General features: G+C 36.3%; 3 protein-coding genes across 5 annotated transcripts; 2 read left to right on the forward strand and 1 right to left on the reverse strand.

Annotated features, from left to right (window-relative positions):
- The first annotated feature begins 350 nt into the window (after positions 1-350).
- sfxn4 (sideroflexin 4) lies at positions 351-4488 on the forward strand. 2 transcript variants are annotated; one of them, XM_051915876.1, is made up of 14 exons: positions 351-520; positions 632-697; positions 900-962; positions 1047-1073; positions 1673-1727; positions 1866-1891; positions 2024-2077; positions 2158-2220; positions 2400-2468; positions 2976-3066; positions 3202-3317; positions 3592-3677; positions 3774-3891; positions 4081-4488. In XM_051915876.1, the coding sequence occupies exons 1-14, from the start codon at positions 482-484 to the stop codon at positions 4156-4158; spliced, it is 951 nt and encodes a 316-aa protein (XP_051771836.1). In that variant the 5' UTR covers positions 351-481; the 3' UTR covers positions 4159-4488. The 2 variants fall into 2 exon arrangements, with proteins under 2 accessions (XP_051771836.1, XP_051771837.1); XM_051915877.1 differs by having other exon boundaries at positions 363-520; positions 646-697.
- A 44-nt stretch (positions 4489-4532) lies between these two features.
- dennd10 (DENN domain containing 10) lies at positions 4533-9674 on the reverse strand. The gene is made up of 9 exons (XM_051915874.1): positions 9220-9674; positions 8636-8832; positions 7452-7531; positions 7109-7257; positions 6754-6865; positions 6226-6326; positions 6024-6131; positions 5854-5948; positions 4533-5713 (listed from the first exon to the last, which is right to left on the reverse strand). Exons 1-9 carry the CDS (start codon positions 9257-9259, stop codon positions 5546-5548), a joined length of 1050 nt encoding a protein of 349 aa, XP_051771834.1. The 5' UTR covers positions 9260-9674; the 3' UTR covers positions 4533-5545.
- A 1230-nt stretch (positions 9675-10904) lies between these two features.
- On the forward strand, positions 10905-26246 carry eif3s10 (eukaryotic translation initiation factor 3, subunit 10 (theta)). Of its 2 annotated transcripts, none has more exons than XM_051915872.1 (22): positions 10905-11137; positions 11855-12045; positions 12602-12738; positions 12952-13115; positions 13648-13847; positions 14132-14340; positions 14521-14692; positions 15044-15148; positions 15493-15591; positions 15702-15818; positions 16013-16198; positions 16287-16634; positions 16752-16856; positions 16997-17110; positions 17398-17520; positions 17701-17854; positions 18048-18229; positions 21954-22033; positions 22145-22680; positions 24180-24318; positions 24904-25073; positions 25601-26246. In XM_051915872.1, the coding sequence occupies exons 1-22, from the start codon at positions 11089-11091 to the stop codon at positions 25792-25794; spliced, it is 3774 nt and encodes a 1257-aa protein (XP_051771832.1). In that variant the 5' UTR covers positions 10905-11088; the 3' UTR covers positions 25795-26246. The 2 variants fall into 2 exon arrangements, with proteins under 2 accessions (XP_051771832.1, XP_051771833.1); XM_051915873.1 differs by having other exon boundaries at positions 22145-22665.
- Positions 26247-26386: the final 140 nt, after the last annotated feature.

Consider the following 26386-nt stretch of genomic DNA (forward strand, 5'->3'; position numbering starts at 1 on the left):
GTTCATCTTGAAATATTTCTAACAATGCAGAAGTTATTTCATTTACAAATATTACAAATATTAAATATTATTAAAGATTTCACAGCAAAAAGACCACAATCCGAAGGTGGATATTTTTAGAATTATACTAAAACATTTTTCTTGCTAAACAGAATTAAAACCATCAATCTGTTGCATAGCAAAGAATAATTTAATTGAAACTGAATGAACTAAATGAACTAATTGCCAATTTTGTGTCAAATAACAATACATAGGTTTTTCGTTTTAATTTGATGGCTCTTTTACGTTTATTTGTCTTGACGCTCACCCGCGCGCACCCTGATCATGCTGGAATATAATTGGATGATGTCTGAGCACGTGACATGCGGAAGCGTCGCAGTCTCAAGCATGTCTTATCTGCGTGACCTACACAAGTTAAGCTGTGTTTAAGAATAATAAAATGAATTGGTAATGCTTGTAGAGCTGTCATTAAAAAGCTAAAATGGACCCCAACTTACAGTACTGGCAAAACAATGGACAGGTACTTTCTTGAATCTGTGTGTCGTTTTAAAATGTTTTGATTTGTATTTGTCTTATTCATGAAAATTATGATATCAGCGACAAATAAATTAATAAATTAATAAATTTGCAGTCTTTTCTGAGCAGACTGCGTCTCTGGTTCAACATCCTCGACCCCCGTTTAGTGTTGTCATCACAGGTGAGTAGTAGCAACATAATCAGCACATGCACATATGATGCACATACTGTAATATAACATCAATCACATCAGTACAGTCAACTGCTTCTTATAGAAAGACTATATGAACAGTATCACGCGCATACAGGATGAAAAGAACGTTGTGATATTTGTTCCTTACATATAATATGACAACAAAATACATAATATGATTTTTCCTTAGGCTGAAATTGAGGAAGCCCGGACACTTCTTCAGAAAGAGGGAAATACACAGAGAAATGAAAAAGTAGGCTGCACAATATGTTTAGTAGCTCATTCATTCATTCATTCATTCATTCATAACAATATTCCTATCTGTCTCTCTCTCTAGGTTGCTAATGCCTGGTTACTGTCTCTTGTAAGTGAATGAATTTACATATTTCAAGTGAGCGTGACAAACATATATAGATATTCACTGACTCTTCTGACATGGGACGAAGGAGGCTACAGAACTGAAAGAATAAAATTTGTATTAATATGTTCTCTGTGTTAACTTATGTTTTAGTGTGATCTCTTGCTTCTTCTGTTGTTTCACGTTGTAATAATTGTATAATTTTAATTATATAATAAATATTAATAGATTCAATTTTGACATCTAAGTGAAATGGCTTCCTGAAGAAAAAAAAGTAGGGCGGGACTTGATTTTGTCCATTGGGAATTGATTGTATGGTTGTGGTTACTGTGATCTCATATGAGTGACGGGTCGTCCCGCCCTCAGGGTTAAAAACACACCATCAGAGGGAAATGATTTTGATGAAAGATTATGAGGGCAAATTAATTTTTAAAAAATAATGTTGTGCACGTGTAAATCATTTTATTATAAATACTGCAGTATTTTATTTAAAAAAAAAAAAAAACAATATTTGTCCTTTTTGATTTCATGGTGACTTTAACATTTTATTTTGATTATTTATTTATTTACATTTTTTTGTCATTAACAATGTTATACATTTTCAGTCTTCTGTCCATGCTGATACTGGAGCTGTAATCTCACCAGTTTTTCGTCCTCAAGGTATAATAACAACTTGAGGGTTTGTATTTTCTGTAATTTATGCACTTAAAATATTGCTTCATATATGTGAAGCAGTTTGCATTCATCTGAATTGAAAATGTTCTTTCTCTGATGATATCTTTTTAATTTTGTTTTCAGGTTTTCTGCCTATATCTGCTCCATTGGTGAGTTCTCAATTTCAGAATGTGCTTACATTATGCTTACAGTGTGCTAGAGATGAGCAACTAAAAATTTAAATTTGTGAGTTTTTTTTATAATCCACAAATGAAAGATCACACATATTTTTGTTTCCACAGGTTATTGCAAGTTTAATACCTCACAAAGGCATTAAACCTGCTTTGTTTTGGCAAGTAAGTACATTCTTGTACATGTTTGGCTTTATTTATAACTTCTTATCAACTATCAATTTTTGTGACAATTTTTGCTATAGTTTTTGCTTCAGACATACTGTGCAGGATTCAACCATTCTAACAGAAATGCAACAGCGACTAAGGTAAAGAATTGTTTCTTTTTTTATTACATTTAAATAAAATTTAAAAAATTGTCTTTGTGTTGCTTAGCAGACTATTTTAACCACAGTGTTATGTCCCAGGATGTATTTTACTTTTTTTGTGCAAGTGACTAATAATAATAATTTAATTGTTATATTTATTTCACTTTTTTTTTGCTTAGGATAACAAAACATCAATGAAGCAGTCACTTCTTATCGTTGGAACAGTTTCCTACTCAACATTTGCAGGGGTACGAGAGACTTTTGTCACAGTCCTGTTTTCTCAGTCAACAAACCATATTCATCTGATGATTTTATGTTTGGAAAATTGTTGACACAGGTGTGTGAATCTCATGAAACCTGTCAAGGTTCATGTCCGGGTCATATTTCACCCCCTGAAATCAAAAGAAAGAAACAAAGTTATGTTTAGTTTAAGAAATTAAGCCTAATTTAGGACCGTTCAGATGTTGTGCATTATTATTATTATTTTAATACACAATACCCATAATTTTAATAACAATTAGGCACACGTTTTCTCTTAATGATCATTAATGTAATGAAAAAAATCATTTAATTCTCATTAAGGTTTTGTGAGGAAAATTATAGATTATTTTTTTCCACACACCATTTGTTGTATTTTAATTTATGCTAATTTATTTAATCAAAAGCAGCGAACTATACTATTTTTATAGTAGTACAGATAAATATTTTCTTTTGATTTTGGGGTGAAATGTGACCTGGATATGCTCTCTTTTCAGGCTCTTCCACAGATTATACTCCAGCGTTTTAGACTCTTCAGTGCTGTGACTGAGACCATCTGTAGATCCTTTTTACCTATTCCTCTCTCAGGTAAGAACACCAATGTACATGCACACAACACACCTAGCATAGTTACTCCATTTCATACATATTCCTGATCTAAAGTATGCATTCTAGTATCATAATACCATTGAAAAATTTTGAGCCAAACATGTGGTTTTCTAGCCTGTCTAGCTGCATTCAGTGTAATGGTGGTGAGAAGTGAAGAGTCCGAGAACGGAATACAAGTGTTTGATTCTAACGGGAATGCTGTCGGAGCCTCAAAGGAAGCTGGTTCCAAGGTGAGACTGCAACAAAACCTTATTCCACCTAAACTTTTTATCATTAAATTATTTAAAATATTACTGATGAGCCAAAATATTATGTCCAGTCACAGTTGAAGTGAATGATCTGTTTTGGCAGCAGGCAGATGACCAACAGCATATTAGGCAGGTGGTCATAATGTTTTGGCTCATTGGTGTATATTCTTCACATGTAATTAGTATTCTATGTTGTCTCACATCTAATCATTCATGGATCTCAAGCATCATTTGGTTTCTATCATGTTGGTCTTAGGCCATAAAGGAAACAGCCCTCTCAAGAGCGGCTCTCTTTGGCACCACTGCAGCTGTTCCCAGTTTTCTGCTGGCTCTTCTTAAAAGGTCCAAGCCTTGCTTTCCATTTGCTTTCCATTTCACAATTTGATTCTTAAAAGTTTTGATAGTGTGAAAATGTGAAATCGGTTGTCAATGTTTCAGGGCAAAGTTTGGCCAAAGAAACCCAATGATAATCGCTCCTGTTCGGCATGTCAGTACTGCCATTATTTTTGGCCTGATGATTCCTGTGTCCTTCAGTCTTTTTCCACAGTTTGGCAAGGTAACACATTAGATAACTGATGTCTGCTAAATCTTAGTGCTGATTTATTATAAACCAGGTTGTCATACTTATTCAGTTTAATTTTGTAAATACATTCAATTCTCTAAATGTTTTCATCAAAAAATGCATTATCCATCACCAATAGATAAGCATGATTCAGACAAGTAACCTATTTTTTTTTTTTTGCAGATAAAGAGGGAGAATTTAGAAAAAGAGTTTCAGTCACTTGAAAGTAATGGGGAACTGTTTTACCACAGAGGACTGTAAAGTTGCTATTGCAAACTTGCTTATTTGAGGGTGACTTTTATTGACAGGGTTTGCTGACATGAAATGACAATGGAAACAATACAATATTAAGTTAACTGCATTTTGACAAAAAATTCAAAATGGTGTCCACTAGAAGTATGAAAAACATGCACTCTTTTTCCCCCAAAAGGGTTTATGAGCTACTAATTAATGCTGCACTAATACGTAATGACCAAATTAAGAAGTACAGCTGTACGGTTTTGGATTCATATGAATTTAATAGCTGAATTCACTGCATTGAAATGGATTTTACCAAATAATGCCAATAAAACTTAAACAGTTATACCCTCACTCTGTTTGTTAGTGTCAATAAAATTCCTGTTGCCACTCACGTATACTTTTTGTATATTTAATAATCACATATGCATTTAACAAAGTATCTGAGGAAACAGCATTTTATGACTCTGAAAATTAGGACAATGTTTAAGAAATTAAAGATGTACAGTTTGAGCATCCTCTTTTCTTCAGGATATATTGCACACATATCAGAATTTCTTCTATGATCGATTTATGCACAGAGGATAGCCCTAGCTGATAAGGGGTTTTGAGATTAATAAGGATATTAAACAAAACATATAAAGGAATGCTGAAGCCAATATTATGTGGCAATGCAAATGCAAAATGTGGGAACAAGGTTCCATCCCACATGAGGAATGACTTTTGTATATTTAAATTAGAGTATATTATCATAAAAAGTACTCTTACATGAATAGACCTACAGATTGTTAATTAACATAACTTTATGGTTAGATTTTGGCACTCAACAGTTAAGTAAAAAAAGTTTTCAGTGGCTTTACATTCTGAATTTAACCTCACTAGAGCAATTTTATTTAATTGAACAATTACCATAACAGTTATTATTATTTTACAGCTAAATAAATGTTTAGTTAGGCATGAACTAGGCAACCATCAGCCCTTGGTGTGCAATTATGAAATATTATAAAATTTCAAACATCTAACCCAATTAAGGATTATGAACAACTTAATTAGATACATTGTTAATGCTTGCAGAGATATAAATATAAATTGTTCATTGGCTCAAGATCTAAGTGCTACCAAAAGGTTTGATTATTAATTATTTACCTCAAACCTGTTATCACTTAGAAATGTCACATTCAGCATTCGTAATTGCACCCAGGAGGGGATCATGTTATAGCTATCTTTTGTATATCTTTATAAGAAATATAAATTTATATCCCAATAAAACTTTTGTCCCATTCACAACCCTGAAATTAGCCAGAGATTCTTTCAAATGTTACAATTCATTTTGTGATTCCACTATGAAAGGTAAGTTCTTCTCTCAGTGATTATTGTGAGGCATGCCAGTTGGACAGGATGCACTGATTGGTCAGATCTTCAGGAGTTGCTCAGCTGCAGCTAAGTGGAAGAGGAAGTTTTCAGTCGCTGGAGGGTAATGGCGCTGCTTCAGAGTCTCCAAAGTCAATTTGGAGTTGTCTGCTTCATCAGCAAGAGACATCAGGTTACTGAGGATCTCTTTAGTTTTTATTGAAATATCCTGGAAACAGATTAAAACATAAAAAAGGTGTTGGATTAAACCTCAGTTTTTCAGGACTGTTCAGGACTTCAAAAGTAAATTGTGCTACAGCTATATGTTGTTTCTTTGCTAATACTTAGGACCTTGTTTTTATTACTCACCTTAATAACCTGTGCATCTGTGCGATCAGTGTCCTCTGCAGCCTGGACAATGAAGTTGCCGATTTCTTTATGGAGTTTTCCCATAGCCATTGCCTCTGAAAAAAACAAGGCATGGTGAGTGGTACTTGACAATTCTAGTCTCAATCAATCTGTAAAGCAGAATCTCTCACCTTTGGCATTTTGTGATACAGTGATCTCACTGTCTGGAAGATTTACATACACATCAAACAGGTCTGATCGGTCTCTGACTTCAGGATCGACAAACCCTGCAACATACCCTACAGAGATAGATAGTGAACAAAGTGATTCATAACCATTGAAAGAGTGATAATAAATCTAGTTTCGGGAGAAGGACTTGTTTTCCCCTCATACCTGTACACAGCTTGAGGTTTTCCAGCTCGTTATTGTCCAGGTGAACAAAAGGGTGGAGGATGGACCAGTCTTTTCTATGCCATACTAGGCCAGGAAGAGCTCTGGTTTAAAAAAAAAAAAAAAAACTTTTACCACTTCCAGCCTTGTTAGTGCATGACCATTATCGTTATGTTCAAAAGTTTGGGGTCAGTAATATTTTTTTTGTTTTCTTTTCTTTTTGAAAGAAATGAATCAATCAATCTATGAGACCCCTGACAGTTTATCCTTACATGATGTGCAGAAATCGCAGCAGAAAGAAAGAAATAGAAACATAAGCACTTCTTTTGTGCTCTTTGTTACAGCACCACAGGACATAAACACTAAGATACTTAAATTCAATGTGAAATGCTGTTTGCAACCTATTTTACTTCCTTAATCTGACACATTTCTAGTTTGGATTAATGTACGTCAATGAATCATGCACAATAGTGTCAATTTTGATTTCATGTCAACTTAATGATCTTGTGTAATGAAACTTTCCATGGTTACCTTGTGAACTCCAGCAGCGCCTCAATCCGTGGATGATAGACCACCACTCTTTTTTTCAGCATCAGTGCTGTGTAAAGGATGATGGTCTCCATACCAAATTGTGACACAACATCTAAAATAAAGATTGAAACATCTCATGAAATCTTAAATATAGCAAACTGGATACCATATGTACATGTTTTACAGAATTGAGATGCTTTCTTGAAAGATTTCTCAAATAACAACCATGAAGCCAATTGGAGAAAATGGTTATGGTACCAAAAGTAAATATACATCAGATGATTTTAGCTGTTCAGTTCATGCTTCAAGCTGCCATAAGTGCTTGTAATGTTCACTTTAAGGGTGCACCCCTAACCTTTTATGGAGCCAGCCAAGTAGGCCTTCTTGACATCATAATCTTTGATAAGGAAGGAGCCGTTCTCATCACTCTGGCATATCCCTTTGGTCAGAACAGCAATGTAGCCTTCCATCATCTTCACAGGACTCCCATGTTTAGTATATGTCCTGAGCAAAAACAATGTTACAGATGCAACATGACAAACACACATGTCCTTAGAAATGATTTAATGACAAACAGAAGATGCTTACTCAAAGTAATAATGCCGAATGACCAATTATTTAAACTCAACACAAACAACTACACTCAAGTGGAAACCTCTGTTGTGAAACTAAATGGTTTTTACTTAAATTAAACCTACCTGCACAGAACTCTACTGAATGCAGCATATTTTTCAGGGTTGAAGTCCTTAGCTGTGACAACTATTGAGAAATGTGTCACCTTTGAATGAAAATGAAAAGTCAGTTAGCAAGCTGGCATGATTTTGATTAAAAATAAGTACAAAGCATACAACACTTAAGGTGAAAAGCACATGAAGAGATATACTAAGTTGTCAGATTTGTCACAAATGAAGTTATAATTGTAATAGATTATAGCAGTGGCTCTCCAAGACCTATCGTCCACAACAATATTCAAACAATATATACACCTAGCCCTAGTTTGGTTTTTTAAAACTTATTTTAATACAATATTTTAGAGCTTGGCGTAAATAGTAAAATTTGCTTTCATTATAAAAACGCTCATGCTTCGGTTTCACAGACAAGGCTTAATCTAGTCCTAGACTAAAATGCATGTTTGAGCTGTTTTAACTGAAACTTGTCAGTGCCATTGTTTTGTCTCAAAATGCACACCAGTAATGTTTTTGTTCTAGGGTACATTTCTAAAAACTACTTAAATACCCTAACTGAACTAAGATCTAATTCTGGCTTAGTCTAAGCCCTGTCTGTGAAACCAGGCCATGATGTTTTAAGATTTTATTAATTTACATGTCTTCTTTCACATCACACTTTCAACAAACAGTTGGAGAGTGTAAATTTAAACAAGAAATATCTTGACTGTTAGTTGTTTGGCAGTGGAAACAATTATAAGTGAAAAATTATTTACATTTTTCACACAGGGCTGATTTTACAAGACAAAGAACATACAGCGCACGAGGATGGACTACTTTTATGGTGCTTTTTTGTCACGTTAACCCAGATAACATTGAACGTTCTCAGAACTTTAGCTAACATTGTGGCAAGGTTACAAGCAAACATTCTTCCAGTAATGTTAATAAAACATTCCTTCAAAGTTATCATAGTTAACATTAGCAACATTCTTAGAACATATTTTTGTTAGCTGGGAAAGTGCTTTGTGTCCTTTTGTGTTCCACAGAAGAAAGTCAGTCACACAGATTTGGAATGACATAAAGATGAGTAAATTAACAAAAAAGTATCATATGATCAAACTGTTCATTTTATGTTGAACTATTCCTGTTTCATTATTTGAGCACAGGTTTGTAGGCTTTTAGGATGGTAGTGGTGTCCTAATCGTGAAGTCTGGTACCTTTTTAAGTGCAGTTGGCTCCTGAACCTCGACAGTGGTGATGTAGTACCAGGTTCTGCTGTACTGTCCGAACACAAACGTGTGCAGCACCCGATTTTCCAACGTCAGGCAACATTTTCTCAACAGAACTTCTCGCAGATCAGCACCAATGGAAGGATAACACCAAACCCAAAGTGTGTCTGCATTTACATCTTTCTCTGTGTAAAGGAGACAAATTTATTACTGACAAAATATAATTAATTAAAGGGATAGTTTTCCCAAAAATATTCTGTCATATGCCATTTTTCTTCGGCAGAACACAAAATGAGATATTAGACTGAACGCTAGGGACCGACAGTCTCAGTCACCATTTCACTGCATCTTTTTTCTAATTTCCACACAATGAAAGTAAATAGTGACTGACAAATAGTGCTGTCACTCTGCCTAACAACTCATCGTGCTCAACAGAAGAAAACAATTCATACGGGTAAGGAAAAATATGAGGACGAGTAAGTTATCACATAACTTTTTTGGAGTTAGCTATCGCTTTAATACATAAAATGTACATATACAAATGTTATCTTTTCCAGTTATTTCGATCTTACCAATAAGTCCAAGACTCAGCATCAAGTCAGATGTAGCCATATTCCATTCCTTATCCGCGTTAATCTGTTTCTAATAGGTTACTTTAATGATTTGTGAACAGTTTATGTCTACAGTTTGGAAAGCACATGCAAATGTTTTTCAGCGCGAACAGACACAACCCATTGTCAAATATGTCGGGACAGTCAATCCAGAAAACAATTAATATTATTGTAAAACAGACGTTTATTTGTTGAATCCAGCTGCAGTTTTCTAATAAAAAGCCTAGCGTTGCCAATTATCAATCAGTTTCTGAATATCAGTGTAAGCGAATCAGTTGTTGAGTTGCAATAATTCCGCGAGTACGTGTATCAAAGAAAAATAAAGAGGAAAACAACGAAAACTTATCATAAACAGTGGACATCCACTACTGGTCAAGTGACCAACACGCTTCTTCCGGGATTTATTGCTCCGAGTTCAACTAAAATATCCAGAAACATGCTGCCATCTAGTGTGTTGGTGCGATTAAAATTTATTTGAACCTTTATTAAACCTCTTCAAACAAGGCTTTATCATCAACACGAACACAATAAATCCTAGCAACATACACTGAAATACAGTAGTCAACATTTGAAGTGGATCAAAACCTTTCATCAAAGATGTCCTAGAACCTTCTTCTTAGGACAACTTTGATGAACTTTTTTGATCCACTTCGAATGATGACTACTGTAGAAACTATATTAAACTATAGGCGAACTAAATTATAAATTTTTAAATAATCTTTAAACGCCACAAAACTTGGAGAAACTTTATCTAATCTACATTTGTGTAAATAAACCCATCTTTAATTGAAATATTATTTCACAAAAATTTAACTTGTTTGTTTTGCATAAAAACAAAAAATGAATAATGTGATATTCAAAAGCAGTTATTACATTATTTAACTAAAAAAACATTCATGTAGTCTGTCCCAAAGCACTTAAAATACAATTGTATACAGATTCCTGAGATTCAATATTCAAATTAAACCTTACTCTTAAAAATCACCATACGTATAAATATCATTAATTGATTTGAAGTGAACATTTTATGTAACAAAGAAAATATCTCGTATTAATATTGATAGTGTCTGCTTTTGGAAACCTCTGAAATAAAACATTTATTTTAACAAGAAGAAAGAAGTGTTGTGAAATTTTACTATTTTCCCTTGTTAACTCTAAAGCAAAAGACAGAATTAAAGGGATAAATCACACGAAAAAAAAAAAAAATCTGTATCATTTACTACTCAACCTCCAAAATGTAATTGTTCCAAAACAATAATTGTAGTTTTAATAATTACAATATACCATGTTTTCATTTATTTATTTATTTTTACTTTTAACCCTTAAGTCTTTTGTATCCTATAGAGAAAATATTATTGAAAGGTCAAATATTAAGGTCAACTTCCATCTTTTAAATAATGTGTACTATTAATGTCTACTATGAATGTCTACAATAAAAGCCATAAAATTGAATTATTCTTGTCATAATGTGTCAAGCTGCTTTTCTGCAGGTAATTTCCTTTTTTAATGGTTGAAAAATTAACCGTTCCAAAGTTACAGTGGCTTTCGACAGATTCGTTCTGCGCAACATTTCAGTACTGATGATTTTATTTAGTCCTGTATTTAATTAGCATGTTGTTGCATCATGTCTGTCATCTGAACTGTAGATGAGCGCGTGGACGAAGTGGTGAGTACGCGCACATACGGGAACTCTCGTCTTCCTCGCCGGCGCAGTTCACGTGCGCTAGTCCTTTCTTGCTTGAGCGGCGTGAAGTTACAGCGCGGATGGGCAGGCAGAGTCAATAAAACAGCCTCGACTACCTGAATACCGCCTGCTAGCAAGCCATAACAATGCCAGCCTATTTCCAGAGACCGGAGAATGCTCTTAAGCGAGCAAACGGTGAGTGAAAATTGTAACCGGCCGTCTCTTGGACTGTAGTCGTGGGTATAGCTGTTAGCTCGATATGGCGCGTGCTGGAGTAGCCATGTTTCTCACAGGCTCTGGAGCAGGCCGGATGTCACCGTTACTGGGCCTGTGTGTCATGTATGATGCAGCGTTTCAAATTTCCTGATTTATTCTATCACATCTACCTCTTCTTAGTGTACTCAAAGAGAGGACTTGATTATAAATAAAGTGTAAATAATCTACATACTTCTAGAGACCGTTGAGACCGTTTTTGTTAATGCTATCGTGCGTGTTAGCAAGCTATTCCATTCCGCTAGCTTAGCACTCAACTTCTGGTATCCGAGGTTGAAGATTTAATGACAGTATGTGTGGAAAAAATATCCTTAAGACTATAACAGTCTTCCGCTTATTCATGAATCAAAAGCAAATACGTAGTAATTTGGACAAAATAACAAACAGATTGTGAATGGAATTGCAGCACTTCGCTCCTGCCACCAGCTTTAACGTAACGTTACAAAATGACACGATTTTTTTTCTCTGTTATAGTAGCCTTATAGTCAGCTGTACATGTCATATTTGGGTTGAAGGCTATATGATACATAAATGAAGTATTGCATTAGTTCCAGTGATTCATTCCCATCTGGATGCAGTAGCTATGTCATAATTGAAAAATTTGCATGTCATGACAGTCTTTCTGTTTCTCTTTCTCAGAGTTTCTTGAAGTTGGTAAAAAGCAGCCAGCTTTGGATGTGCTCTACGATGTCATCAAGAGCAAAAAACATCGAACATGGCAGAAGATACACGAGCCAATTATGCTCAAGTATCTGGAGCTCTGTGTGGACCTTCGCAAGAGCCACTTGGCAAAAGAGGGACTGTATCAGTACAAAAACATCTGTCAACAGGTTTGCACTCCTTTTATACAAACAATATAGTTAACTTAGGCAGAAAGTTATACATTTTAAAGTTGGAATGAAATGAAAATTCACCCTATCATTTTTCTAAATGCATGTTATAGATCTTATTGTGAACAATTCATCTGTGCACATTTTCATTTTTTAAACATGTTTTGACCTCATTATGTATAATTAAAATGTCATAACTCAATCATCCAGTGAAAACGACAGACTTCTCCAATCATTTAGTCTGCTTAAAACTTTGCTTCCACTTGTGAATGCAAACTTTTTTTTATTTTTATCTTCACTTTTTATTGATCCGTTACACTTGCATATACGTCACAATATGGAATGAAAGATCTGTCGCTACTTCTGTTTCATCGTGACTTTTCACTATAGAAATCTATGTCATAATGCTCTTAGGTTATTTTTATACAATATTTCCAATCAACTTTTTTATTGTAGAATTGGCCTCAAATTTCTGTATAGACAAAAACAGACACGTAAATGATCAGTTTCATCCTTCCTAAGGATGAAGTTACTGACTACTACTCTTATGCTTCAGGTGAATATCAAATCTTTGGAAGATGTGGTCCGTGCTTACCTGAAACTTGCGGAAGAGAAGACTGAGACAGCGAAAGAGGAGTCTCAGCAGATGGTGCTGGACATTGAGGATCTGGACAACATTCAGACCCCAGAAAGGTACAAGAACCTATAGGCCTAAACCGTTCCTTCCTACTAATGTGTCTACAGAGATTTTTTTTTTTTTTTTTTTTTTTTAATTGTAATTTCAGAATTTCTCTACATCTAGAAGTCATGTTCAATTTTGACATCTATGTTATCAGAAAGGACATCTATGTTCAATTTCATGTTCATATGGACAATCAAGTTCATTTTTTTTCTTTTCTTTTGTAGTGTTCTGTTGAGTGCCGTCAGTGGTGAAGACACTCAAGACCGCACTGACAGACTTCTGCTCACGCCTTGGGTCAAGTTTCTGTGGGAGTCGTACCGCCAGTGCCTGGACCTGCTAAGGAATAACTCCAAAGTGGAGCGCCTTTACCATGACATTGCTCAGCAAGGTCAGTGTACACTTCATATAATACAAAGACATCTTGTGTGTGTGGTCCCTTCTTATTAATGTAGTTCAGATTACTGTGGATAAATACATGCACTACCATTCAAAATGGGATCGGTAAGGTTCTTAGAATGTTTCTGAAAGAAGTCTTTTATGCTCACCAAGGCTGCATTTATTTGATCAAAAATGCAGTAAGAACAGTAATATTGTGAAACATGCCATTTAAAATAACTGTTTTCTATTTTAATATATTTTAAAGAAGTAATGTGGCAAAAAATGAAAATAATCATATATCATTATTATCATATCATTAATCATAATGATGGTAAAGCTCAGTGTCTAATATGCTGATTTGGTGCTCAAGAAATATTTCTTTATTATTATGAATGTTGAAAAGCAGTTTTGCTGTGTCTAAAAAAAACACATTAATCCCAATCTTTTTAATGATAGTGCATAATCATATTTTATGATACCTAAAATGTAAGTTTTGTTTGTACACTAATTTATAAAAAAAAATGTTCATTTGTCTCTCACAGCATTTAAGTTTTGCCTGCAGTACACCCGTAAAGCAGAGTTCCGTAAGCTGTGTGACAACCTGCGAATGCACCTGGGTCAGATCCAACGACATCACAACCAGAGCACTGCCATCAACCTGAACAATCCCGAGAGTCAGTCCATGCACCTTGAGACACGTCTGGTCCAGCTGGACAGCGCTATTAGCATGGAGCTGTGGCAGGTCTCTGTTCTCCATTGTAGGCACAAATGTTCCATAGAAATGTTAAATTCATAGAAATGTTGAATTTGTTTAATTCAAATATATTCAGTTGAATATACTCTCCTTTTATACTGTACCTTTCAACCTTTTTTCCAGAGTGCTTTGCAAACAAAGAACAAAACTATATAGATTACAGAAAAAGATAAATAAAAAAATTAAATAATATGCCAATAAATGGTATTTTTGTGTGCTATATTTATGTAGCACCATCTTTGACTGATTACACTGGTTGCATTCAAACACAGGAAGCATTCAAAGCAGTTGAAGACATCCATGGATTGTTCGCCCTCTCAAAGAAGCCCCCTAAACCTCAGCTTATGGCCAACTACTACAACAAGGTGTCCACTGTATTCTGGAAGTCTGGCAATGCCTTATTCCATGCCTGTACCCTACACAGACTCTATCACCTCTCCCGAGAGATGCGCAAGAACCTCACCCAAGAAGAGATGCAGAGGTTAGCATTAAATAGGAGTGATTTTCAGCTTGATCGAGGAATTGGGTTAAATGCTTTGTGGAATTATTTTTTACAGTAGAGTAGTTTTCACTTGAAATCAGAAAACTTTTCATCATATTTATTAGTTCATTGAGACTTCAAATGTTTATTTGCTCTGTGTATTGTACTCATTTCCCTCAGAATGTCCACTCGTGTGCTTTTGGCCACTCTGTCTATTCCCATCACCCCTGAGCGCACTGATATCGCTCGTCTGTTGGACATGGATGGTATCATTGTAGAGAAACACCGCAGACTAGCTACTCTACTTGGCCTACAGTCTCCACCCACCCGCCAGAGTCTCATCAATGACATGGTAATAGCCTGTCTATTGTAATACTGTTTAAAGGGATGGTTCACCCAAAAATAAATATTCTTATATTTACTCACCCTAATGTCGCTTCAAGCCATAAGATTTTGTTTATCTTCAACCCACAAATGAAGATGTTTTTAATGAAACCTGGGAGGTTTCTGTCCTTCCATTGAGGGTCAATTTAACCAAAACTCTCATGTTGAGTAAATGATGACAGAAATTTTATTTTTGGGTGAACTATCCCTTAATCGCTATATATTCTTGATATTTGGTAGATGTTTGGCAAAGTTTTGTTGGAAAAGATTTCAAATATTGCAAATAATACACTCTTTTTGGGTATTATTCTTGTCATAGGTGAGGTTCAACCTGCTTCAGTATGTTGTCCCTGAAGTCAAAGAGCTCTACAACTGGTTGGAGATGGACTTCCACCCCCTTAAACTTTGTGGAAGAGTGACTAAGGTGAGTAGCACTTGCCCCATAATGCATATTTGCTTTGTGCCTGTAATTTAAGTGATGTATTAGCTACATTACATTTAAATTATCTGACTGTCTATTCTGGTTGTTGTTTATTCTGAGCTTATAAGACTCATGTACATTTCCAGAGTAAACACGCACCCATGCTGTACCATTAAAACCATCAAGTGACTAATTTTCATAAACTTAATTGTAGTTGAGAGGAAGAGTGATGCCCTTGTTAGACCATTTTGACACAGCAGTCTTCAGTATTGTGGTGTTCCTGAAATCAACGCACATTAAAGATATAATATTCATGTAGTGTTTGTGTTCTTGCTGCTGATGCATAGGTGTTGAACTGGGTTAGGGACCAAGCTGAGAAGGAATCAGACCTGCAGCATTATGTTCCTCACTTGCAGAGCAACACCATCCTTAGACTGCTACAACAGGTTGGTGTGAATATCTACCCCCAGATTTCAGATATCTACTTGAGGAATCATTGCATGCTCTGTTCTTCTGCAAATCTTCAGTCTTGTCTTCTGGGTTTTTAACGTACCAGGTGGCTCAGATCTACCAAAGCATTGAGTTCAGCAGGTTGGCATCTCTGGTACCATTTGTTGATGCTTTCCAACTGGAGCGCTCAATTGTAGATGCGGCACGGCACTGTGACCTGCAGGTACAGTACATGAAGTTTTAGTCATCAAAAATAATTTCTGGCTTTCATTTGTCTTTACATTTCTTAACAAGCACATGTATATCTTCCACACTTATCTTCTAATGCAAGCATCTTAGTATAGGTGTTTAAATGTTAAAGAAGAAAATCTCCAAAATTCTGTTGTAACTGTCACTTTGTATTTATTAAACCTAAAGGTGCGCATTGATCATTCATCTCGCACACTGAGTTTTGGCTCTGATCTGAACTACTCTACTAAAGAGGATTCCCCAGTAGGTCCATTCCTACAGAACATGCCCTCTGAGCAGATACGGAATCAGCTCACTGCTATGTCATCCTCCTTGGCTAAAGCTATCCAAGTCATCAAACCTGCCTCCATACTGGTAAGAGAACAGTTACGTTTCATAGAATGTCTCCCTGCTGGTCAGTTTTAGTTTTCAGTTTGATGATCACCTCCACCTTTGCCCACAGCAAGAACATGAGGAACAGAGTCAACAGGCCATCACAGCTTACCTGAAGAATGCCCGCAAAGAGCATCAGCGCATTCTCGCTCGCCGGCAAACGATTGAGGAGCGCAAGGAGCGTCTGGAGAGCCTCAACATCCAGAGGGAGAAAGAGGAGCTGGAGCAGCGGGAGGCAGAGCTTCAGAAGGTGCGCAAAGCCGAGGAGGAGCGTCTTAGACAGGAGGCCAAGGAGCGAGAGAAGGAGCGCATCATGCAAGAACATGAGCAGATCAAAAAGAAGACAGTGCGTGAGCGACTGGAGCAGATCAAGAAGACTGAGCTGGGTGCCAAGGCCTTCAAAGATATTGATATTGAGGTAATGAGTTTGTTAGGGAAGTGGACATTGAGCCCAGAAACTAACAGAATGTGTTATTGGCAAAATTACCCTGGAAATGAAATAAAGTAATTCTTATTTTTATTTTTTATGCTGTAGGATCTGGAGGAACTGGACCCTGACTTCATCATGGCCAAACAGGTTGAACAACTAGAAAAGGAGAAGAAAGAACTTCAAGAGCGTCTGAAAAATCAGGAAAAGAAGGTACAGCTTCCGTTATCCATTCATGAAGTACTTTATTGCAAGTAAGTATGTTGGTAAACTGTTAGGGTTAATCCTGTGTACTAGGTGAGTAGATGACAGCCGATTATTACACTGATGTGATATTATTATACATATTCCAGATCGACTACTTTGAGAGGGCCAAGCGCCTTGAGGAGATTCCTCTGATCAAGAAAGCTTATGAGGAGCAGCGCATCAAAGACATGGAGTTATGGGAGCTGCAGGAGGAAGAGAGGGTAATAATCGCATACTGCCTTTTGCGCTCGAATGTGATTTACTTTGCCCTCTGGTCCATGTTTCAATTTTTTGCTGAAGTTTTAAATCCACCACATACTAGAACATACTTTCACTTTAACTGTAGTTCGAAGTAATTCTTGAGGCCGTACTTTGTCATTGTCTGGTTTTAGTTTGATTCCGAGATTATTAATATCACCCACATGTAAAGTACATATGTTGAATCATGTTGTGATGTCATATTGTTTAGTGTAATTGAAGCTAAAGGTTGTGCTCATCTGTTGCTCAGATAACCAATATGAAGATGGAGCGTGAGAAGGCGTTAGAACACAAACAGAGAATGTCCAGGATGATGGAGGACAAGGAGAACTTTTTGTCCAAAATTAAAGCTGCTCGAAGCTTCATCTATGAGGTAAATCAAATTGTAATTTCAACTCTCACTTATTCAGTTAATGTTTTACAGATTATGTATTTGCTTTCAATGACTAGTATGGACAATGTATTAGATGAAAAGTTTCAGTAGTAGCATAAAGTCCTTGACATTAAGGATGTTGACACTTAGCTAAGCTATGAGCAATTCTCATGTACCCAGGAAAAACTCAAGCAGTTCCAAGAACGTATGGTCGAGGAGAGGAAGAAGCGTCTTGAGGAGCGAAAGAAGCAGCGTAAGGAGGACAGACGAAATACCTTCTATCGCCAGAAAGAAGAGGACGCTCAGAGAATCCGTGAAGAACAGCTCAAAAAAGGTTCTTATCTGCCATTCTTCAACCCCTAGTTAACAGTGATGCTTTATTATTAAATGAAAAGTCTCTTTGTGGGTTCTTTGTGTAATTTGCAAAAATTATGGCTTCATAAAAATCATGTCATTCATAAGCTGTTTTTGCTGCAGGTGCTCGCTTTTTAATTTTTGAATTTGGTCTTTGATTTTGTGTGTTTTAGAGCGGGAAGAGCGGGAACGCTTGGAACAGGAGCAAAGAGAGGAGGAAGAACGTGAATACCAGGAGCGTCTGCGTAAGCTGGAGGAACAGGAAAGAAAGCAGCGCGCCCGACAACAGGAAATTGAGGAGCGTGAACGCCGTAAGGAGGAGGAGAGGAGAGCACCAGAAGAAAAACCCACCAAGGTAACTCATATGAACCCTGCTTCAAATTTGCTTGTACACCATACACTACTAGGGCTGTCACAGTTCAATTAAATATGAGTGCTTGATTTATAAAAAATAAAATAAAAAAAAAAAAGCATTTTTTTTTTTTTAATCTGTGTCGATGAAATGGCAGAATACCGGAAGTGGCGCATTCCATGGACAAGAATCCGTAAACCGCATCATTAGACTGTTTTCTAAGGCTACGTGATATTTAAAAATCATAATACAGCATAGGGCTTGGTGATAAATTATATCATTTTGAGATATGATAAGCTCTGGGCATTTTTACTTGGTATGGATTAATCTAACAGCCTATCACACAGCAGAAGTAAACTCGACAACAGGCAGTCAGCGCATGTCACTAATAAGTGATTTCTGCGTGTCTCGGTGTGAATGAACAGTGCGGTTTTGTCTGATACGCAAACTCGCACACGTGATGCTCAGTATTTTCAGAGTCTGCGTGTTATGAGGACATAAACAGATTAACTTCATCTCTAGAGCTGCTCTGAGAGTCACTTCACAAGATTTCATTTGAGGAAAAACTACCGTCAAATACACACTGAAACTAAAACTTCAAGAAATTATAACAAATATATCACTACTGTAGCCTATACTAAAATGTACTTCTCGAAGTAATAACATTTATTTTAGTATTAATATTTATTATTTCTAACAGGATTTCCGCGGGGCATTAAAAAGCATTAAAAGTCATTAAATGGATTTTGCGAAAATTAAGGCCTTAAAAGGCATTAAAAGTCATTAAATTTTATTCTTACAGGCATTCATTTTTTTTATAGTTTTGAAGAAAAATAATACTACCGGTTTATTTTGAATATAGCCTTCATAATTAATAACTTTAATTTGCTGTCACAAAATATGAACATTGGTGTGATACACACGCGGAACCAGTTTGGTAATTGCCTCCGGCCGGTGCAAAATTGCTGTAACGCTGTTTTGGGCAGCGGCCCAAGTAGACTCTCCAGTACTGCTGCACAAACACGAGATCTTGCTTTCCTGTCGCAGGCGCACCTCTATCTGCGTCTGCTCTTTTCATTTATTACATTTAGTGCAAGTGGCGATCGATAGTGGATAATAATAGGTTATATAATGTATAATGTACTGATGTACCAGGAGAAATCGAAACAAATGAGCGCAGCACACGCAAGAACTTGGTTAAATGCTGCTGTAAAAATTGAAAATGTGGAGTTTTTATAACACATGATACAGTTAAGCAACATCACACGACCAAGAGTGCTTTCCTGAATACCATCACGATTGTAAACGTGACACTGATTTCATACAACAGTTAATAAACAAGTACACTCTTAAAATAGATGTGTTAAAAACAACACAACCTGTGTTATATCTTAACTCACCCGTGTGTCTAGTTAAGGACAACACATTTTGCGTTACTTTAACTCAACCAGTGTGTTATTCTTCTTTACACAAGCATAAAATATTTAACACACTAATGTGCCATAAATCACACAATTTGTCATAGATGTACTATTTTTGACCAGTTAAAATGAATGCAGTATACACTCTTAGAAAGGATGTGTTAAAACTGACTCAAAATGTGTTAAATTTTTACACATCAGTGTGTGAGTTTAGGGACAACACTTGTGTTAATTCTGACACATTAACTGAGTCAATGATTTTAACACAGTAAAAGTGTCAGGAAGGTGATCTGCTGTTAACAAGCAGAATCAAAGGAGAAAATCACAATTTAAGTCGTCATCATAGAGATCAGGGTTTGCTTTAGTTGAGCTCTTGACCCTTAACTTTTTAATATTAGATTTTGTTTGGGCTGTTGTAACTGAGTTGTAATAGCCAGACAAGCAAAGAGAAAAGATGATCACATGTTTTCACATAATCATTATTTGACCTGAACTCATTTAGAGCCCAATCTCTGAGTTAGATTTACATTATTGATTACAGCAGCACTGTGATTCTACAGCAGAAGATCCAGCTTTTTCATTATAATCCAAAGGATTTCTCTGAAGTTGTTCTGAGTAAAAAAAAAAAAAACTTTCTTTTAGGCACACACAGACATCAAGAATCAGCATGTTGCAGTGCATTCTGGGTGCCACCAATCAAAATTCATCCATGGCTCCCATCATGCATTGCTGCATGAATAAATTATGAGCTGAATTGTCTTAGTAATTTCCTTTATTCTCACTATTTTATTTTTTGCTGTTTTTATGTGACTTTTTAGTAGCTTGTTTTCTAGTGTTCAGAGTTGATCTGTTTATCAGAATAAGTTGCTTGTCACCGTTGAGATTCATACGCTGATTCTTGATGTCCGTGTGTGCCTAAAAGAAAGAATTTTTTTTTTTTGATCAGAACAATTTAAGAAATCCTTTGGATTATATTGAAAAAGCTGATCTGCTGTAGAATCACAGTGCTGCTGTAATCAATAATGTCAGCCACTTGAACGAATCATTTGAATGAATGACTTGCTTATTAAGATGGTCACTTGCCGCCACCTACTGGCTGTACTGGCTGTCATTCATTCATGCCCCTTATAAAGGTTAAAAAATGTTTTGGGGATAAATATCACAAATATGCAGATTTAAATGTCAAAACTGCAATATTCTGAAAGAATATTCAGAATAAATTTATATTTACACCACACAAAAATCCTTTTTTTTTTTTTTTTTTTTTTTTTTTCTCCCCAGACAAGCAACTTTTTTACTAGTGAAAATGTGAACAAGTGAATGACCGATTTACTTCTCCATAGGACAAGCACATGATGAGGCTTAATGTCGAGCTGCGTTTCACTCACTATTTCATATTGTCTGACAACAAAAGAAAAATAGATGAAATAGTTTTATTGGGATTTTGGCTGCATTAAAATACATTATGTAAGCACAAAGAGTAGCAGCAGAGAAGCAAACAAATGTAAAGGGCTACATGTATATGGCATTAAAAATAAAAAAAATGCCATTAAAAAGCATTAAATTAGATTTGATGTATCCTGCAGAAACCCTGTCTAAGGAATATCGTATAAAAGGTACCTATTCTGTGGAGTTTAATTGTGAACAAAGAAGTTTACATTCATTCTCAGGGTCTAACAAATGTGGAAAGCCTTCCCCATTAATGGTAAATGAATATCGTGATAAATATCGAAATTGTATGCCATGGAAAAAAAATATAGCCCATCCCTAAAATAGCATAGTGCTATTGTGAAATCAAAGGCCACGATTCAATTAAAAACAAAACTTTTATTCAATGGAATATATATATATATATATATATATATATATATATATATATATATATATATATATATATATATATATATATATATATATATATATATATATATATTAGTGCGTCAAGCATGTAAAAAAAAAAAAAAAAAGCGCTCGTCTACACATTGAGTCAGCAGAACTCTGCGCTGAACAAAAAATCCTGTGTTTTGAGCGGTGAGTGGATTCTAATATACTACTGTTCAAGTGTTTAGCGTTAGTAAGATGTTTTTGTTTTTGAAAAGTCTTATGCTGACTGAGGCTACATTTATTTGATAAAAAAAAAAAAGTCAACTTTTTAAAAGAACAGCACTTATTTGAAAGTTTTTTGTAATTATAAATGTCTTTTGTGTATATTTCTATTTTAACCAGATGATGACAGAAGTCAGTTGATTAGATATAATACAAATGTTTATATCTAGGTTCAAATTTTCTAAAATAATTTTCTTCAGGAATGGCCTGAACGGGAAGAGGGTGGCTGGAGGAAACGCGTTGAGGGCGAGTCAGAGTGGCGACGTCCTGTTGCTGACAAGTAAGTGATATCTATTTAATTGATAAGTTGATGACAGATTAGCTTAAAGATGCCACGTATTGAGATTCAGTGTCCTTTTTTTTTTTTTTTTTTTTTTTTTAATTCTCCCAGGGAATGGCGTCAGGAAGGACGTGAAGGCCGTGAAGAGCCTGAACGAGAAGACCGCGACCGTGAGCTGCCCTTCCGGAGAGGCGTAGATAGTTCTCGTCGTGGTGGCCCAGATGACAGAGGACTCCGACGCGGATTTGATGATGAACGAGGTCCACGCCGGGAAGGTGACGATGACCGTGGACCCAGACGGGGCTTTGATGATGACCGTGGGCCAAGGAGGGGCTTTGAAGATGGCCGAGGTCACCGGAGAGGCGATGACGACCGTGGACCAAGGCGTGGAATGGACGATGACCGTGCCCCCAGACGAGCTGATGAAGATCGTGGCCCAAGAAGAGGCTTTGATGATGACCGTGGGCCCCGTAGAGGCATGGATGAACCCAGAGTGCCTCGACGTGGGGCAGATGATGACTGGGGCCCCAGAAGAGGGGGTGATGATGATAGGGGAGGCCGCAGGGGTATGGATGACTCTGGCCCACGTCGTGGCGATGACGCTCGACCGTGGAAACCACTTGGGAGACCAGGTGTGAGCCCAAATGGTATTTGCTTATATTTACTTGCTGAGGGCAGATTGCCAAATATGTTGTTAAAGGGGTCATATCACAAGGAATCTAATTTTCCTGTCACGATGCAATGGAATACATCGTGATGCAAGGTGGGTGGCTAGTTACTGAATGATGATTGAAATCATGGAATGGCCTGACAAAAAAAACTGCTAAATGTACGGATTGCTTTTGACGGCATTGCACGAGCTTGCAGCGCCAGCTACGGGACACCCTTAGCATGTTAGACAGGGTTCAAAGTGCCGAATCAGAGTAAAAATCGGTGTTGAAACAGTGTTACTCGCCAGTTGCCTGGTAACTTTTTTTATGAATTTTGACAATGCATGGTTGTGAGAATGTGATATGGCTTAGTTCGATCATCAAAACGCAATGATTGGGATGTAATTATATATTCTTATATAATGTGTTCATTTTCTGTTTCAATTCACAGTAAACACTATTCTGTACTTGCTGTGTTTGATTCGCTTATAATTGGCATTTGGTAACGGAACATGCTCCAACCATCTTTCCAAATTTGTTATGAGAATTGTTTATAAATCTAATGTTGTCAGCAAAGAGAAGCGTTAGTCTCCCTGTGGTTTTCCACATAAATAAAAGCTCAATATTTTAATGTCTAAAAGCAAAGAAATTAGGACAACACCAAGTCTTAGGATTGTAATTTTACTGTTGTTCTGTAAAATAAAATTTAAATAAGAATTATTACTATTATTTTTATTATTAATAATAACTATTCTATTAATGCTTTTATTATAACATATTACATATAAATGTATAGTATTATTATCATTAAATACTTTTTTTTTTTTTTTTTAAGTGTACAGTACAATAATATGTATTATAAGAAATTTCTTTAATAATTTAGTAAAATATTTTTTAATAATAATTGCGGAGGGAAGGGGGAACAGGTTTTACTTCTTTTTTTTTTTTTTTTCGTCTTTAGTTCATGCCTGAGTATTAAACAGGAAAAAATAACGTCTGTGTTGCTTTTAATTAGAATTAAAACTTCAACTTCTACTCTAAAGCTGCTCTCCAGTGTGTTCATGTTTTTACTTGCGTCTGACCTCGACAGATTGAACAGAAGAAATAAAGATTTCCACGTTAAAGGCAGAGCCCCAGAGCACACCTACCTGCGTATTATGTAATCCACAGACTAGTGGTAGTTCGAAGCTGTTTACCTGCCAAGAGCAAGCTTTTTCATTTTTGCCTTTGTTTTGAAATGACATCACACTTGGAATATATCAGGGCCTTAAGAGTCGGAGGAAGGGTGGGTGGAAAATGGAAAAAATTATGACTGCATTTGTTGCAAATCCTTAGCTAATATTTGTGGACCTCAGGGGAATAAATATGACCTCTTTAACCATTTTGTGTTTGATCAGTGAATTTCAGTGTATTTATTATCTGTAGTCAGTTCAGTTTCAGTTTTTTAATAAACTTTTTTTTTAACTCGTGCAATTACTTCATGTAACCTTTTGCAGGTGGATGGAGAGAGCGAGAGAAGGCTCGGGAGGAAAGCTGGGGACCTCCTCGTGATACTGACCGTGATGATGATGGTGGTGAGCGTGAGGGAGATGACCGTACTGAGGGAGATCGATTTAGAGATCGCCGCCCTCCCAGGTGAAAACATAATGCAACTTTTATAAAATGTACTCTGTATGAAAAACAAACCGGCGTCTGAAGGCTTTTGTTTTCAACTCATGCAGGGTCTCAGCGGGTCTTTAAAAAGTCTTAAATTTGATAAAACAGAACTTAAGACATTTCAAGGTCATAACAGTTCTTTAATGGTATAACAAATTATCATTTTAAGAGGACTTGAATTTGGGGACAGAAAAACAGAAATCGTGATTAAGGCCTAATCTGTTTATTAAACTTCAAATGTCTGACTTGAATGTGAGTGTTGCATGGTTCAAAGTAAAAATATAGCACTGTTGTGTCTTCTACAGGCATTTCAGAGCAGTTCCACGCATGTATGCCAAGCGTTTGCTTATGATCTACTGTTGATGAATTGACAGTGTTTACTTGCTGGTTTTTAGATTGTAATATGTTGTAGATGGTTGAGAATGCATGTTTTGCTTCTTTTTGAATGAGCAGCTGAAATTACTAATGCATAGATATTTCAGAATAAGAGTCCTGGTGTATTTTGGGCTTATTTGTAATTAAAAGTCCAGCAAGTTTTTAATATGAATGTGTGTGCATGTGCAGGGAAGAAGGCAGTGGCTGGAGAAGAGGTGGTGGTGGTGATGAGGGGAGCAGTTGGCGTGACTCTCGTCGTGAAGACTTTGACCGTGAGGATCGCCGTGAGCGCCGTGACCTGAGGACCAGAGATGACCGTGAACGTGATAGTAGAGCCCCCCAGAGAGACCACGATGAAGGTTAGAATCTTATGTTCTGCCTTAAATGCACCTTTAATAGTGCAGTTAGATTTTGTTTTTGTTCTTTTAAGTTGCACACAAAGAACTTGAACTTTTTGAAAGATTTGATTAAAATATACACTTGCTTGAGATAAATACACTGTATCAGTCGCACAGAAAAAGCTGTTTTAGAGTTGGATCATGAGTGACCAGAGTTACTAATAGCAATGATAATGTTCACAGCTTTTTTGCACAACAGTGCAAAATTCCTCTAAGACAGCCTTGCTGCTGCAAACACTGCCTAATGCACACCAACACAAAGCCTGAAAACTGCAATTGAATCCATTAAGTTTTTTTCCAAACAAAACAAAATGAGCAGTTCTGGTTTAAAGAGGCAGAAGTAAAAAAATCCATCCACAACAGTAGATGTCAGTATAAAGTCCAAGACCTCTGAGACAAAGAATCAGTGAAACGGCTTAGGGCACCTTTAAAAGGTCAGTTTCTTATCTTTTTTTTTTTTTTTTTTTTTTTTTTCTCCAACTCAAAAGGTGGTTCATGGCGTCGTGGTGGAGATGAGCGACGGGAGGAACGCAAGGTTGAAAGAGATGCTCCTCCCAGACCACGTGAACGGGACCTTGAGGGCGGTGAGAAGAGCACCTGGCGCTCTGACAAAGATAAGGAAAACCCACGTCGGACCAAGAACGAGACGGATGACGATGGCTGGACCACTGTCCGCCGCTAATACTAAAGCATAATTTTTCTTGCTTGATGTTGTACTAAGCCTTGATGTGTTCTCTAATCAGTACAGGTCACTGCTTACATTAACATGAAATGCATAAAGCTTTGCCATAGAATTACAACACTTACAGTGGCTTTTCAAACATGGCCATTTAAATTTCTTCCCTTTTTAAAAACTTCACCTTACATTTGAAAAGTAGCTCATTCCTTTTTTTGTTATGCATGCTTAGAGGATTAAATTGGTCACACAAAATTAAGTAGATGTTTTTTTTCTTTGAGGTGCGGGTGTTGTAGAACATGAACGTTTTTGCAGACATGACCTCAAAGACCTCAAATAGTTCTGAGGTTTTGAGATGAAATCATCAGGTTATGCTGTAGTTGCTGCTTATGCTGTGGTTGTATGCCCTCAAGAAATATGAAAAAAATCTTTATTAATAAAGTCGTTTGCTCATTAAATGACTAATTTCAGTTATTATCATACAGCAGAAGACAATATCATGCTTTTTTTGTGTCATAAATTAAACTGTCTGGAATAAGAATCAATGGTTATTTAAGTAGTCTTCCTGCATCGGATTTTCAATGGTTGATTTTTTTTT

The sequence above is a fragment of the Ctenopharyngodon idella genome, chromosome 13, assembly GCF_019924925.1.
Source record: "Ctenopharyngodon idella isolate HZGC_01 chromosome 13, HZGC01, whole genome shotgun sequence".
Taxonomy (NCBI): Eukaryota; Metazoa; Chordata; class Actinopteri; order Cypriniformes; family Xenocyprididae; genus Ctenopharyngodon; species Ctenopharyngodon idella.